Source organism: Manis pentadactyla, chromosome 8 (genome assembly GCF_030020395.1).
Source record: "Manis pentadactyla isolate mManPen7 chromosome 8, mManPen7.hap1, whole genome shotgun sequence".
Classification (NCBI taxonomy): Eukaryota; Metazoa; Chordata; class Mammalia; order Pholidota; family Manidae; genus Manis; species Manis pentadactyla.
In genome coordinates, this window is record NC_080026.1 from 1,469,404 (window position 1) to 1,485,453 (window position 16,050).

Sequence of the window (16,050 nt, forward strand, 5' to 3'; positions counted from 1 at the left end):
GCACCCTGTCCGGGGTGAGGACACCCTGTCCCGGTGAGGGCACCCTGTCCAGGGTCAGGGCACCCTGTTCTGGTGAGGGCACCCTGTCCCGGTGAGGACACCCTGTCCCGGTGAGGGCTCCCAGTCCCGGTGAGGGCACCCTGTCCCGGTGAGGGCACCCTGTCCTGGTGAGGGCACCCTGTCTGGGGTGAGGGCACCCTGTCCCGGTGAGGGCACCCTGTCCAGGGTGAGAGCAGCCTGTCCGGGTGAGGGCACCCTGTCCGGGGTGAGGGCACCCTGTCCCTGTGAGGGCACCCTGTCCTGGTGAGGGCACCCTGTCCGGGGTGAGAGCACCCTGTCCTGGTGAGGACACCCTGTCCAGGGTGAGGGCACCCTGTCCCGATGAGGACACCCTGCCCAGGGTGAGGGCCCCCTGTCCCGGTGAGGGCACCCTGTCCAGGGTGAGGGCACCCTGTCCCGGTGAGGGCACCCTGTCCTGGTGAGGACACCCTGTCCAGGTGAGAGCACCCTGTCCCGGTGAGGACACCCTGTCCAGGGCGAGGGCACCCTGTCCGGGGCGAGGACACCCTGTCCGGGGCGAGGACACCCTGTCCCGGTGAGGGCACCCTGTCCTGGTGAGGACACCCTGTCCCGGTGAGGGCACCCTGTCCGGGGTGAGGGCACCCTGTCCCGGTGAGGGCACCCTGTCCGGGTGAGGACACCCTGTCACGGTGAGGACACCCTGTCCAGGGTGAGGACACCCTGTCCAAGGTGAGGGCACCCTGTCCAGGGTGAGGGCACCCTGTCCCGGTGAAGGCACCCTGTCCCGGTGAGGGCACGCTGTCCAGGGTGAGGGCACCCTGTTCTGGTGAGGGCACCCTGTCCAGGTGAGGGCACCCTGTCCCAGTGAGGACACCCTGTCCCGGTGAGGACACCCTGACCCGGTGAGGCACCCTGTCCCTGTGAGGACACCCTGTCAAGGCGAGGACACCCTGTCCCGGTGAGGGCACCCTGTCCCGGTGAGGGCACCCTGTCTGGGGTGAGGACACCCTGTCCCGGTGAGGGCACCCTGTCCTGGTGAGGGCACCCTGTCTGGGGTGAGGGCACTCTCTTCCGGTGAGGGCACCCTGTCCGGGGTGAGGACACCCTGTCCCGGTGAGGGCACCCCATCCGGGTGAGGGCACCCCTTCCCGGTGAGGGCACCCCGTCCGGGTGAGGGCACCCTGTCCGGGGTGAGGACACCCTGTCCCGGTGAGGGCACCCTGTCCGGGGTGAGGGCACCCTGTTCTGGTGAGGGCACCCTGTCCCGGTGAGGACACCCTGTCCCGGTGAGGGCTCCCAGTCCCGGTGAGGGCACCCTGTCCCGGTGAGGACACCCTGACCCGGTGAGGCACCCTGTCCCTGTGAGGACACCCTGTCCAGGTGAGGACACCCTGTCCCGGTGAGGGCACCCTGTCCTGGTGAGGGCACCCTGTCTGGGGTGAGGGCACCCTGTCCCGGTGAGGGCACCCTGTCCGGGGTGAGAGCAGCCTGTCCGGGTGAGGGCACCCTGTCCGGGGTGAGAGCACCCTGTCCCGGTGAGGGCACCCTGTCCTGGTGAGGGCACCCTGTCCGGGGTGAGAGCACCCTGTCCCGGTGAGGACACCCTGTCCAGGGTGAGGGCACCCTGTCCCGATGAGGACACCCTGCCCAGGGTGAGGGCCCCCTGTCCCGGTGAGGACACCCTGTCCCGGTGAGGGCACCCTGTCCAGGGTGAGGGCACCCTGTCCCGGTGAGGGCACCCTGTCCTGGTGAGGACACCCTGTCCAGGTGAGAGCACCCTGTCCCGGTGAGGACACCCTGTCCAGGGCTAGGGCACCCTGTCCGGGGCGAGGACACCCTGTCCGGGGCGAGGACACCCTATCCCGGTGAGGGCACCCTGTCCTGGTGAGGACACCCTGTCCCGGTGAGGACACCCTGTCCAGGGTGAGGATACCTTGTCCAAGGTGAGGGCACCCTGTCCCGTTGAGGGCACGCTGTCCGGGGTGAGGGCACCCTGTTCTGGTGAGGGCACCCTGTCCAGGTGAGCGCACCCTGTCCCGGTGAGGACACCCTGTCCCGGTGAGGACACCCTGACCCGGTGAGGGCACCCTGTCCCGGTGAGGGCACCCTGTCCCGGTGAGGACACCCTGTCCAGGGTGAGGATACCTTGTCCAAGGTGAGGGCACCCTGTCCCGTTGAGGGCACGCTGTCCGGGGTGAGGGCACCCTGTTCTGGTGAGGGCACCCTGTCCAGGTGAGGGCACCCTGTCCCGGTGAGGACACCCTGTCCCGGTGAGGACACCCTGACCCGGTGAGGGCACCCTGTCCGGGTGAGGGCTCCCTGTCCTGGTGAGGACACCCCATCCGGGTGAGGGCACCCCATCCGGGTGAGGGCACCCTGTCCCGGTGAGGGCACCCTGTCCAGGATGAGAGCACCCCATCCCGGTGAGGGCACCCCATCCGGGTGAGGGCACCCTGTCCCGGTGAGGGCATCCTGTCCCGGTGAGGGCACCCTGTCCCGGTGAGGGCACCCTGTCCCGGTGAGGGCATCCTGTCCCGGTGAGGACACCCCACCCCGGTGAGGGCACCCCGTCCGGGTGAGGGCACCCCGTCCCGGTGAGGGCACCCTGTCCCGGTGAGGGCACGCTGTCCGGGGTGAGGGCACCCTGTTCTGGTGAGGGCACCCTGTCCCGGTGAGGACACCCTGTCCCGGTGAGGGCACCCTGTCCCGGTGAGGACACCCTGTCCCGGTGAGGACACCCTGTCCAGGGTGTGGGCACCCTGTCCCAGTGAGGGCACCCTGTCCCGGTGAGGGCACCCTGTCCAGGGTGAGGGCACCCTGTCCCGGTGAGGACACCCTGTCCAGGTGAGAGCACCCTGTCCCGGTGAGGACACCCTGTCCAGGGCTAGGGCACCCTGTCCGGGGCGAGGACACCCTGTCCGGGGCGAGGACACCCTATCCCGGTGAGGGCACCCTGTCCTGGTGAGGACACCCTGTCCCGGTGAGGACACCCTGTCCAGGGTGAGGATACCTTGTCCAAGGTGAGGGCACCCTGTCCCGTTGAGGGCACGCTGTCCGGGGTGAGGGCACCCTGTTCTGGTGAGGGCACCCTGTCCAGGTGAGCGCACCCTGTCCCGGTGAGGACACCCTGTCCCGGTGAGGACACCCTGACCCGGTGAGGGCACCCTGTCCCGGTGAGGGCACCCTGTCCCGGTGAGGACACCCTGTCCAGGGTGAGGATACCTTGTCCAAGGTGAGGGCACCCTGTCCCGTTGAGGGCACGCTGTCCGGGGTGAGGGCACCCTGTTCTGGTGAGGGCACCCTGTCCAGGTGAGGGCACCCTGTCCCGGTGAGGACACCCTGTCCCGGTGAGGACACCCTGACCCGGTGAGGGCACCCTGTCCGGGTGAGGGCTCCCTGTCCTGGTGAGGACACCCCATCCGGGTGAGGGCACCCCATCCGGGTGAGGGCACCCTGTCCCGGTGAGGGCACCCTGTCCAGGATGAGAGCACCCCATCCCGGTGAGGGCACCCCATCCGGGTGAGGGCACCCTGTCCCGGTGAGGGCATCCTGTCCCGGTGAGGGCACCCTGTCCCGGTGAGGGCACCCTGTCCCGGTGAGGGCATCCTGTCCCGGTGAGGACACCCCAACCCGGTGAGGGCACCCCGTCCGGGTGAGGGCACCCCGTCCCGGTGAGGGCACCCTGTCCCGGTGAGGGCACGCTGTCCGGGGTGAGGGCACCCTGTTCTGGTGAGGGCACCCTGTCCCAGTGAGGACACCCTGTCCCGGTGAGGGCACCCTGTCCCGGTGAGGACACCCTGTCCCGGTGAGGACACCCTGTCCAGGGTGTGGGCACCCTGTCCCAGTGAGGGCACCCTGTCCCGGTGAGGGCACCCTGTCCAGGGTGAGGGCACCCTGTCCCGGTGAGGACACCCTGTCCAGGTGAGAGCACCCTGTCCCGGTGAGGACACCCTGTCCAGGGTGTGGGCACCCTGTCCCAGTGAGGGCACCCTGTCCCGGTGAGGGCACCCTGTCCAGGGTGAGGGCACCCTGTCCCAGTGAGGGCACCCTGTCCCGCTGAGGACACTCTGTCCAGGTGAGAGCACCCTGTCCCGGTGAGAACACCCTGTCCGGGGCGAGGGCACCCTGTCCGGGGCGAGGACACCCTGTCCGGGGCGAGGACACCCTATCCCGGTGAGGGCCCCCTGTCCCGGTGAGGACACCCTGTCCCGGTGAGGGCACCCTGTCCAGGGTGTGGGCACCCTGTCCCAGTGAGGGCACCCTGTCCCGCTGAGGACACTCTGTCCAGGTGAGGGCACCCTGTCCGGGGCGAGGACACCCTGTCCGGGGCGAGGACACCCTATCCCGGTGAGGGCACCCTGTCCTGGTGAGGACACCCTGTCCCGGTGAGGGCACCCTGTCCGGGGTGAGGGCACCCTGTCCCGGTGAGGGCACCCTGTCCGGGTGAGGACACCCTGTCACGGTGAGGACACCCTGTCCAGGGTGAGGACACCCTGTCCAAGGTGAGGGCACCCTGTCCCGGTGAGGGCACGCTGTCCGGGGTGAGGGCACCCTGTTCTGGTGAGGGCACCCTGTCCAGGCGAGGGCACCCTGTCCCGGTGAGGACACCCTGTCCCGGTGAGGACACCCTGACCCGGTGAGGCACCCTGTCCCTGTGAGGACACCCTGTCAAGGTGAGGACACCCTGTCCCGGTGAGGGCACCCTGTCCCGGTGAGGGCACCCTGTCTGGGGTGAGGACACCCTGTCCCGGTGAGGGCACCCTGTCCTGGTGAGGGCACCCTGTCTGGGGTGAGGGCACTCTCTTCCGGTGAGGGCACCCTGTCCGGGGTGAGGACACCCTGTCCCGGTGAGGGCACCCCATCCGGGTGAGGGCACCCCTTCCCGGTGAGGGCACCCCGTCCGGGTGAGGGCACCCTGTCCGGGGTGAGGACACCCTGTCCCGGTGAGGGCACCCTGTCCAGGGTGAGGGCACCCTGTTCTGGTGAGGGCACCCTGTCCCGGTGAGGACACCCTGTCCCGGTGAGGGCTCCCAGTCCCGGTGAGGGCACCCTGTCCCGGTGAGGGCACCCTGTCCTGGTGAGGGCACCCTGTCTGGGGTGAGGGCACCCTGTCCCGGTGAGGGCACCCTGTCCAGGGTGAGAGCAGCCTGTCCGGGTGAGGGCACCCTGTCCGGGGTGAGGGCACCCTGTCCCTGTGAGGGCACCCTGTCCTGGTGAGGGCACCCTGTCCGGGGTGAGAGCACCCTGTCCTGGTGAGGACACCCTGTCCAGGGTGAGGGCACCCTGTCCCGATGAGGACACCCTGCCCAGGGTGAGGGCCCCCTGTCCCGGTGAGGGCACCCTGTCCAGGGTGAGGGCACCCTGTCCCGGTGAGGGCACCCTGTCCTGGTGAGGACACCCTGTCCAGGTGAGAGCACCCTGTCCCGGTGAGGACACCCTGTCCAGGGCGAGGGCACCCTGTCCGGGGCGAGGACACCCTGTCCGGGGCGAGGACACCCTGTCCCGGTGAGGGCACCCTGTCCTGGTGAGGACACCCTGTCCCGGTGAGGGCACCCTGTCCGGGGTGAGGGCACCCTGTCCCGGTGAGGGCACCCTGTCCGGGTGAGGACACCCTGTCACGGTGAGGACACCCTGTCCAGGGTGAGGACACCCTGTCCAAGGTGAGGGCACCCTGTCCAGGGTGAGGGCACCCTGTCCCGGTGAAGGCACCCTGTCCCGGTGAGGGCACGCTGTCCAGGGTGAGGGCACCCTGTTCTGGTGAGGGCACCCTGTCCAGGTGAGGGCACCCTGTCCCGGTGAGGACACCCTGTCCCGGTGAGGACACCCTGACCCGGTGAGGCACCCTGTCCCTGTGAGGACACCCTGTCAAGGCGAGGACACCCTGTCCCGGTGAGGGCACCCTGTCCCGGTGAGGGCACCCTGTCTGGGGTGAGGACACCCTGTCCCGGTGAGGGCACCCTGTCCTGGTGAGGGCACCCTGTCTGGGGTGAGGGCACTCTCTTCCGGTGAGGGCACCCTGTCCGGGGTGAGGACACCCTGTCCCGGTGAGGGCACCCCATCCGGGTGAGGGCACCCCTTCCCGGTGAGGGCACCCCGTCCGGGTGAGGGCACCCTGTCCGGGGTGAGGACACCCTGTCCCGGTGAGGGCACCCTGTCCGGGGTGAGGGCACCCTGTTCTGGTGAGGGCACCCTGTCCCGGTGAGGACACCCTGTCCCGGTGAGGGCTCCCAGTCCCGGTGAGGGCACCCTGTCCCGGTGAGGACACCCTGACCCGGTGAGGCACCCTGTCCCTGTGAGGACACCCTGTCCAGGTGAGGACACCCTGTCCCGGTGAGGGCACCCTGTCCTGGTGAGGGCACCCTGTCTGGGGTGAGGGCACCCTGTCCCGGTGAGGGCACCCTGTCCGGGGTGAGAGCAGCCTGTCCGGGTGAGGGCACCCTGTCCGGGGTGAGAGCACCCTGTCCCGGTGAGGGCACCCTGTCCTGGTGAGGGCACCCTGTCCGGGGTGAGAGCACCCTGTCCCGGTGAGGACACCCTGTCCAGGGTGAGGGCACCCTGTCCCGATGAGGACACCCTGCCCAGGGTGAGGGCCCCCTGTCCCGGTGAGGACACCCTGTCCCGGTGAGGGCACCCTGTCCAGGGTGAGGGCACCCTGTCCCGGTGAGGGCACCCTGTCCTGGTGAGGACACCCTGTCCAGGTGAGAGCACCCTGTCCCGGTGAGGACACCCTGTCCAGGGCTAGGGCACCCTGTCCGGGGCGAGGACACCCTGTCCGGGGCGAGGACACCCTATCCCGGTGAGGGCACCCTGTCCTGGTGAGGACACCCTGTCCCGGTGAGGACACCCTGTCCAGGGTGAGGATACCTTGTCCAAGGTGAGGGCACCCTGTCCCGTTGAGGGCACGCTGTCCGGGGTGAGGGCACCCTGTTCTGGTGAGGGCACCCTGTCCAGGTGAGCGCACCCTGTCCCGGTGAGGACACCCTGTCCCGGTGAGGACACCCTGACCCGGTGAGGGCACCCTGTCCCGGTGAGGGCACCCTGTCCCGGTGAGGACACCCTGTCCAGGGTGAGGATACCTTGTCCAAGGTGAGGGCACCCTGTCCCGTTGAGGGCACGCTGTCCGGGGTGAGGGCACCCTGTTCTGGTGAGGGCACCCTGTCCAGGTGAGGGCACCCTGTCCCGGTGAGGACACCCTGTCCCGGTGAGGACACCCTGACCCGGTGAGGGCACCCTGTCCGGGTGAGGGCTCCCTGTCCTGGTGAGGACACCCCATCCGGGTGAGGGCACCCCATCCGGGTGAGGGCACCCTGTCCCGGTGAGGGCACCCTGTCCAGGATGAGAGCACCCCATCCCGGTGAGGGCACCCCATCCGGGTGAGGGCACCCTGTCCCGGTGAGGGCATCCTGTCCCGGTGAGGGCACCCTGTCCCGGTGAGGGCACCCTGTCCCGGTGAGGGCATCCTGTCCCGGTGAGGACACCCCACCCCGGTGAGGGCACCCCGTCCGGGTGAGGGCACCCCGTCCCGGTGAGGGCACCCTGTCCCGGTGAGGGCACGCTGTCCGGGGTGAGGGCACCCTGTTCTGGTGAGGGCACCCTGTCCCGGTGAGGACACCCTGTCCCGGTGAGGGCACCCTGTCCCGGTGAGGACACCCTGTCCCGGTGAGGACACCCTGTCCAGGGTGTGGGCACCCTGTCCCAGTGAGGGCACCCTGTCCCGGTGAGGGCACCCTGTCCAGGGTGAGGGCACCCTGTCCCGGTGAGGACACCCTGTCCAGGTGAGAGCACCCTGTCCCGGTGAGGACACCCTGTCCAGGGCTAGGGCACCCTGTCCGGGGCGAGGACACCCTGTCCGGGGCGAGGACACCCTATCCCGGTGAGGGCACCCTGTCCTGGTGAGGACACCCTGTCCCGGTGAGGACACCCTGTCCAGGGTGAGGATACCTTGTCCAAGGTGAGGGCACCCTGTCCCGTTGAGGGCACGCTGTCCGGGGTGAGGGCACCCTGTTCTGGTGAGGGCACCCTGTCCAGGTGAGCGCACCCTGTCCCGGTGAGGACACCCTGTCCCGGTGAGGACACCCTGACCCGGTGAGGGCACCCTGTCCCGGTGAGGGCACCCTGTCCCGGTGAGGACACCCTGTCCAGGGTGAGGATACCTTGTCCAAGGTGAGGGCACCCTGTCCCGTTGAGGGCACGCTGTCCGGGGTGAGGGCACCCTGTTCTGGTGAGGGCACCCTGTCCAGGTGAGGGCACCCTGTCCCGGTGAGGACACCCTGTCCCGGTGAGGACACCCTGACCCGGTGAGGGCACCCTGTCCGGGTGAGGGCTCCCTGTCCTGGTGAGGACACCCCATCCGGGTGAGGGCACCCCATCCGGGTGAGGGCACCCTGTCCCGGTGAGGGCACCCTGTCCAGGATGAGAGCACCCCATCCCGGTGAGGGCACCCCATCCGGGTGAGGGCACCCTGTCCCGGTGAGGGCACCCTGTCCCGGTGAGGGCACCCTGTCCCGGTGAGGGCATCCTGTCCTGGTGAGGACACCCCAACCCGGTGAGGGCACCCCGTCCGGGTGAGGGCACCCCGTCCCGGTGAGGGCACCCTGTCCCGGTGAGGGCACGCTGTCCGGGGTGAGGGCACCCTGTTCTGGTGAGGGCACCCTGTCCCGGTGAGGACACCCTGTCCCGGTGAGGGCACCCTGTCCCGGTGAGGACACCCTGTCCAGGGTGTGGGCACCCTGTCCCAGTGAGGGCACCCTGTCCCGGTGAGGGCACCCTGTCCAGGGTGAGGGCACCCTGTCCCGGTGAGGACACCCTGTCCAGGTGAGAGCACCCTGTCCCGGTGAGGACACCCTGTCCAGGGCTAGGGCACCCTGTCCGGGGCGAGGACACCCTGTCCGGGGCGAGGACACCCTATCCCGGTGAGGGCACCCTGTCCTGGTGAGGACACCCTGTCCCGGTGAGGACACCCTGTCCAGGGTGAGGATACCTTGTCCAAGGTGAGGGCACCCTGTCCCGTTGAGGGCACGCTGTCCGGGGTGAGGGCACCCTGTCCCGGTGAGGGCACCCTGACCCAGTGAGGGCACCCTGTCCGGGTGAGGGCTCCCTGTCCTGGTGAGGACACCCCATCCGGGTGAGGGCACCCCGTCCCGGTGAGGGCTCCCTGTCCTGGTGAGGGCACCCCATCCGGGTGAGGGCACCCCGTCCCGGTGAGGGCACCCCGTCCCGGTGAGGGCTCCCTGTCCCAGTGAGGACACCCCATCCGGGGTGAGGGGCAGTGTGGCCCGGCGGCCGAGACCTCGGGCTCTGAGCCGCGGCTTCTGGTTGGGATCCCCTGCTCCCGCTTGCTGGCTGTGTGCTCCTGGGAAGGCTGCCCAGCTGCTGGGGCCTCGGTCTCCTTCCCCACCTGTAAAGTGGGGAGAAGAGCCGCCCCTGCCGCGCAGAGCTGCCGGGGAGGTGACCGAGTCGATGTCTGCCGAGCGCACAGGGCAGAGCCGAGCCCTGGGCAGGGCGAGCGGCGGTCAGCCGGGGCTGCGCGAGGCCGAGCACGCGAGGGCCGGTGGGGTCGGCGACGACACGGGGCCAGGCGCTCGCGGGGCGCGGGAAGCACTGCGCGGCGGGGGCTTGTCTGAGCTCACACATTTTCAGGGTTCCTGGACCCCTGTAGGTCTGATCTCAGGTGCTTGAAGCGCTCCTCTGTGTTTGGGTGGGCGGACTGGGGACCCAGTTGGGGAAAGGGTGCGAGGATGTCCATTTTTAGATCCAAAGGCAATTTCGTGTTGTTATTTTGGTTTGTGTACAGTTTTTAATATTCAAAAATAGCGTGTTGTATTTAAGCTACTTTGGACCATTAAATAGATCAGTTAAATATTAGAGCTGCAGCTTGAGAAGCAGTGTTTCCCAGACCACTCGGCACGTCATGAGCCCCTTTCTAAACACGCAGATTCCCAGGTTGGGCCCTGAACGCGTCACTTAGGAGCAGGCCTGGGAGTGCGTGACGTCCTTGCAAGTTCCCAGGTGCCTCCAAGGACGGAGCCCACGGAGAAGCTCTCGTGTCCAGCCTCAGCACAGCGGCGTTTGGGACCAGGTTTCCTTGTATTTAGTCCAGACACAACGTTTTCTCCCCATGTGTCAGATAACACGGTTAGAGCATAAGAGGCTTGGGGTGCGCTGGGGGCAAACTACGTCTCCGAGTCATTCAAGATCCCCTGTTTAAAAGCTATTGGAGAAGTCTGGGTGCGGTAAAAATCTAAGGTGAAGTTATTTTTCCTTTCAGATTAAAAATGTCCTGTACATTTTTTCTTTAATGAAATCCCTTTATGTTTAAGCTTCAGGGTTCACAGGAATTAAAGTTAATAATCATTGATACTGAGCTACGATTGCAGCCAGCACAGCTTAGAGAATACCTGCAACTTGCAAAGCTCAGGCATCCATGTGTACGTTATGCTCCAATTTAGAAATAATTCAGAAACAGAAAGCCGGTGTGGGCACAGGAGTCTTTAGAGCAGTGCAAATAGTGTCTTCGGGTCACTGTCATCTTTGTGAAAACACACGTGTTGTTCGGAGGAAGGAGCAAACTGTTCACTGTAGCAGCATGGCGGTGCCGGGTCTTGCTGAGGCCGTGGTGCCGGGAGCGCCTTCTACACCCGGGGGTGTGCGGGGTCCTCGGCGGTGAGCGCCCGGCCGCGTCCCTTCCTCTTCAGAGCTCCAGCTGGAGCGCCCGGGTTTGGGAAATTCTTAACCCGATGGATGAATGAGTGCTAACAAGTCCATTTTGGTTTATTTCAGGGAGATTAACAAACAGGTTTTATTGAAGGCAGAAGGGAGATGTGCTGTTTTTTAAATAAATTTGAAAAATTATTTTTAGACTTAGCCCTCCCCCCACCTTTTAAAAAAAGTTCTGTTTTGCTTCTGTTTGGTTTTACTTGGGGTCAGCCTCATGATTTTATTCTTTGCAAGGTCGTGGGGAGAATTTCCTGTTATTATATTTTCTTCCTTCTATACATGAATTGATGAGAATTAGGAGAAATGGAGGAAAAACTCTAAAGCTAAACTAGGAAATCTTGTTGTAAACCACTGGGGACAAAAGAGAGATAATTAAGGTCTGAGGACTTTGATTTCAAAAATAGAGATTGCCACACAAGAAGAGCCATGCATTCTATATTGTTCCATTGGCTGTCAGATTGCTACCTATACTCTATGTGATGAATCACATAAATGTGAGTTGTGAGAGTATCATTTTATCAAAGAAAGACACGTAGATAATAGAAAATATGTTTCATGCAAAAACACTGAAATTGCCAATACTTTCATCACTGAGAAGAAACAGCCACACACATTTGTTTTCGATCACCTTTCATATCGTTGAGATCATGCAGTTTATACAGCATCGCTTTTCTTAAGAAGAAAGAGGCCTGAAATGGGCAGCAGGAGAAATTGAGTGGAAATAAAGAGTAGGCTCGGAGTAATTTTAGACCTCTTGGAAATGGAAGATCTCCTTAAGCCTTCCTGTCAGTCTTGAGAAGTCGGGAGAGGATGGGATGGATCAGGCATGTGGTCACGGTGAGGAGGACAAGCTCACCTGATAAAGATGTGCTTCTGGGCCTGGCGTCTCAGGATTTCTGCTCAGACGCCTCCTCCCAGTGCCTTTGGTCCGTACCGGTTTCTCTGGGTCTCTAGAAACACTTGCTTCTGCTACACAGCAGTCTCAGTAGCTACGCTTGTATCCCGAGTGCCGGGTGCCCAGACTTGCTGGGTCAGGTTCCACAGCCGGTGTGGGCCTCGCACTGTGGACATCGCCCGGTTCTGCGATGGGCTAAGCTAGGGGTCGAAGGGCTCCAGCGCACCGGGGCCTCGGCACAGCAGGTGTTTGGTTCTCCTTCGTGCAACAGCTCGGGACCGGAGCCCTGTTGGGCAGAGGCTTCCCTCCGTGTGATGGTGCAGGGACCCAGGTCTTTCCAGGCTGTGTGTCTGATGTCACGGAGGCCTCGCGGCCGAGTGCATCCATCAGCAGAGGGGAGAGCAAGTGGGGAAGAGACCCGGTGGTCTCCCCACTCATTCCCACTGGGGGAGCTTGTCCAGGGGGCCATACTGACGGTCTGGACTGCTGACATGTGCCCCCTGCGGTCCTGTTGCTCCGAAGGACAGGACTGGGCCTCTGTGATGGCAGTGCCTTCCACTGTGTTCATGTCTCACAAACACTTCATGACATACATTCACGTCAGGGCTGAGCCTATCCCATCCCTTCCTTTCCCTGCACTGAATCTTCTCAGGGGAGTGAAAACATGTTATTAAAGAAAAGCCTAATAGCACAGGTATTTAGTGGGAGAAAAGAACACACAACCTGTAGGCTGTGCCTTTCGGCCACAGTGGGGCCACCTCCTTTGTCCACACGCCCGTCTGTGTGATGGGAGGTATCCTTGCAGTGGGCCCCCGGGCCTAGGAGAGTCCTCGCTGCCATGGGGAGTCCAGCTGAGCCCAGGGAGCGAGGAAGCAGACGGCACATCCCTGCGGATGGCTGCCAATGACGTGGGTTGAAGTAAACAGGAATTCATTGATTAGCTCCTCTAAATTCAAAATTCAGTTAACTCCCCGCCTGATGCCCTGAGCAAAGTGCTTCACAAAGGAGGTGCTTTCTCCCCATCTGCCCCCATGGCAGACGTCCTGTAGTAGTTTCCACTCGGGATTCAGATTTGTGAGCTCTTGGGTGAGCAAAAATGAAAATATTGACCTCCGAAATAAAACAGGAAACGTAGGCCCAAACTCTCCAAGTAAGTGACAGCTGACATTGGTCTGAGAAGTTCCGGTGGGTCAGTAGTAACGAAATCCTGGGGCCCACTTGTTCCCTGGTGGCAAATCAGCGGAGCCACACGGACACCCAGGAACGCAGTGCGCGCTCGCTCGCGCGATTCTCTGAGGTTCTGCGCGTGCTGCTCCCTTGGGCCTGGTGGGTCTCCCCAGCCTCTCCACCAATCCCGTGTGCCTGGGCATGGCCACACGGCTTCAGGTTGCGCCGCTGTCCAAGGCCTTTCTGATCCCCTCCCAGGCATTCTGTTCTCCGGGTGCCTCTGGCACCTTGTGTCTCCTCTCCTGCATCTCCTTACACATTTGTGTGTGTGTCTCCGGTGCCTACACGCCCCGTGCACAGTTAGCACCTGGAGAACAAACGGATGCCAGCGTCTTGAAGCAGAGCCAGTGATTAGCCATCTTTGTGTCTGCAGCAGAACACCTGGCCCGTGGCAGGTCCTCAGCATGTATTTGGAGAGAGAGAAGTTGCAGAGGAAAGAGAGGGAAGGAGCTACCAGGGTCAGGCAGAGATGTAAGGCATGCTGAAGTTCAGGCTGTAAGGGAGTAAAACAGAAATGAAACAAATACCACTAGGGATCCAGAAGAGGGAAGCTGTGATACCGAGGAAAGAAAGTGAGAATCATGGAGGAAACAGTGTTTTAGGTGAATTTTAAACCAAGAAAGGGAATTAGATGGGGATGGGGTAGGGAGACGGAAGGTGTGCCCGCAAGAGCACCAGGGCGTTGAGAACACAGGCAGGGGTGTATTTTGGGGTACAGAATGGTTTCACTTCTCCTGAGAGTGGGAAGGTGTGGCCATGCAGGATGACACGACAGCTCTCTCTGCTCCACTTCCAGGAGCCGGTGGTTGGTCCCCAGCAGATCCCAGCACTCGGCAGTGGCTCCAGTTGGACCTGGGAAGCAGAGTGGAGATCACAGCAGTGGCCACACAGGGCAGATCCGGGAGCTCTGACTGGGTGACGAGTTACAGCCTGATGTTCAGTGACACCGGACGCAACTGGAAGCAGTACAAGCAAGAAGACGGCATCTGGGTAGGACCTGTCTCTCCATGAATAAAGTGCGATGGGGTGGTGGCGGCCGGTGAAGTGTGTCATTTCCTAGAGCCAGATTGTTGCTACCTTAATAATGTGGAGTGTCCATTCAGAAATAATTAGACCGTCTATGAGTCCTCTCTGCAGCATGGCTCCAATTCCTGGGGAAATTAGAGTATCTGTTGCAAAAATGGTTAGTGTTTTCTTCCTTTTCTGGTAATTTGGGTAATTCGCCAAGGAGGCCTCATTTCCTACATTCACAGAAACAGAAATACACTCCCAGAGTCTGACCGTTAGTGAGAACCTACTGACGGACTGAGTATGCGGTTGTTTGCTTGCATGTTTGAGTCTTACGTACCAGGCACTTTATACCTTGCCGTGACCCCCCTCGCCCAGTTATGTTCCTTGCCCAGGGCCGTCCGGGTCGTGCCCTGTGGTCCGATCTGATTTTAAAGCCTCTGCTACGCAGCCCCTATTCAAGTTTTGAAAACAGTTAAAAGGATTAAACATACAAAACGTACAAAATTTAGAATTATTCTGTCATTATAAACAATCTTTAGCTTGTAAGTGAAGGATAACTCGTTGCAAGCTGTGAAAAAACACTTTCCTCCCTAACTTCTTGGTTTGAGCTGATGGTGTAAGTGAAAGATTGTCGCAAACCGTGAGGTGGAGAGGGAGGTGGAGGCAGAGACCAAGAGGCACGGGACGAGGCCTCAGAAACTCATGCACTAAACTGAGTGAGTTGTCAGTTTATGTCGCTTTTACTTTAGGGAAAAAAAATACCACCTAACGTTTATATTTTTAAAGTGTACATAAAATGTGATGATTCGGCAATTGGTAGCATAAGCGATCCTTCTTCGAATGTCCTTAGTTCTCCACCTCAAACCGAGGCCAAATCTGGCTTTGATGTGCTGCTGTGTGCACTGCCTTCTCCTGGGGCAGACCCACTTTGCCGGGGGAGGGGATTCCTGTTTTATATTCATCGCTGTTTGTTGTTGGATAATCACCCGTTTCTCGTTGAAAGCTATAGTGAAGTGAGGATCAAGATTCGTTATGGCAAATTGACTCATAAGGATGTTATTATTGTCATCTTTATTCTGTGTTGCTGGAAATATTAACTTGTTGAGAACATGGATTTTTCCATTAAAAAAAAAGTAGCCTTTTGGGGACTAATCTATTTTTGTTTTTTCAGTTCTGAAGCCACCCCCACCCCATAAATCTTGACAGGTTTTTGTTTTGTTTTTAGTTTGAAATGAGAAATAAGCATACCTCATGTCTTGAGAAACAATTTTAAGGTTTTATGTTGAGTTTAGACACCTGCGTGTGGGATCGTTTATTTTCTTTGGCATTTTCAGTCAGAACTGGTTGTTTCTCAGACTGAATTGGAGCTGTAAATTATATTGTCTATTTTTTAAGTGAGGTGTAATTGACATAGGATACATTAGTTTCAGGTTACAACACAGTAACACAACATGTGCCTACCAGGCAGAATGTTCACACCGTCAGTCTGGTTCCGTCTGCCCCCATATAAGTCAGTGCGTTATTGAGTATATTGCCCATGCCGTGTATTACATCCCCATGACTTAGCTCTTTCTAACCGCAAGTTTGCACTTCTCGATCTCTTTCGCTCACCTCCCCTAACCCCTGCCCCTCTGGCAACCACAGATCTGTTTTCACCGTGTCCATGATTCTGTTTCATTTTGTTTGTGTGCTGGTTGTTTGGAGTCGACATGAAAGTGAATAATGTGGTACTTGCCTTTCTGCGGTGGCTTATTTCACTCAGCATAACACCCTTTAGGTCCCTCCATGTTGTCACAAAGGGCAAGATTGCATTGTTTTTATGGCCGAGTAATGATCCGTTGTGTGTAATTACTACAGTGTCTTTACCCACTCATCCATTGATGGACACTTAGGTTGTTTCCATATTTTGGCTACTGACAATAATGCTGCCATGAACATAGGGGTGCATATGTCTTTTCCACTTAGTGATTTCATTTTCTTCAGATAGATGCCCAGTATTGGAATTGCTGGACCATATAGTAGTTCCATTTTTAATTTTTTGAGGAAATGTCACACTGTTTTCCAAAGTGGCTGCACCAATTTTCATTCCCATCAACAATGCATGAGGGTTCCCTTTCTCCACATCCTCCTCCTCAATATTATTTCTTGTATCTTTTATAATAGCCATTCTGACTGATGTG

General features: G+C 61.1%; 1 protein-coding gene across 5 annotated transcripts in view; it reads left to right on the forward strand.

The window, feature by feature from the left end:
• CNTNAP5 (contactin associated protein family member 5) overlaps positions 1–16,050 on the forward strand; it is a 628,981-nt gene that overhangs the window by 157,179 nt on the left and 455,752 nt on the right. For all 5 annotated transcript variants that reach the window (XM_036884000.2, XM_036884003.2, XM_036884001.2 and 2 more), the window contains exon 3: positions 13,656–13,849. In XM_036884000.2, coding sequence (XP_036739895.2) covers positions 13,656–13,849 — 194 coding nt within the window. The remainder of the gene's footprint in view (positions 1–13,655; positions 13,850–16,050) is intronic.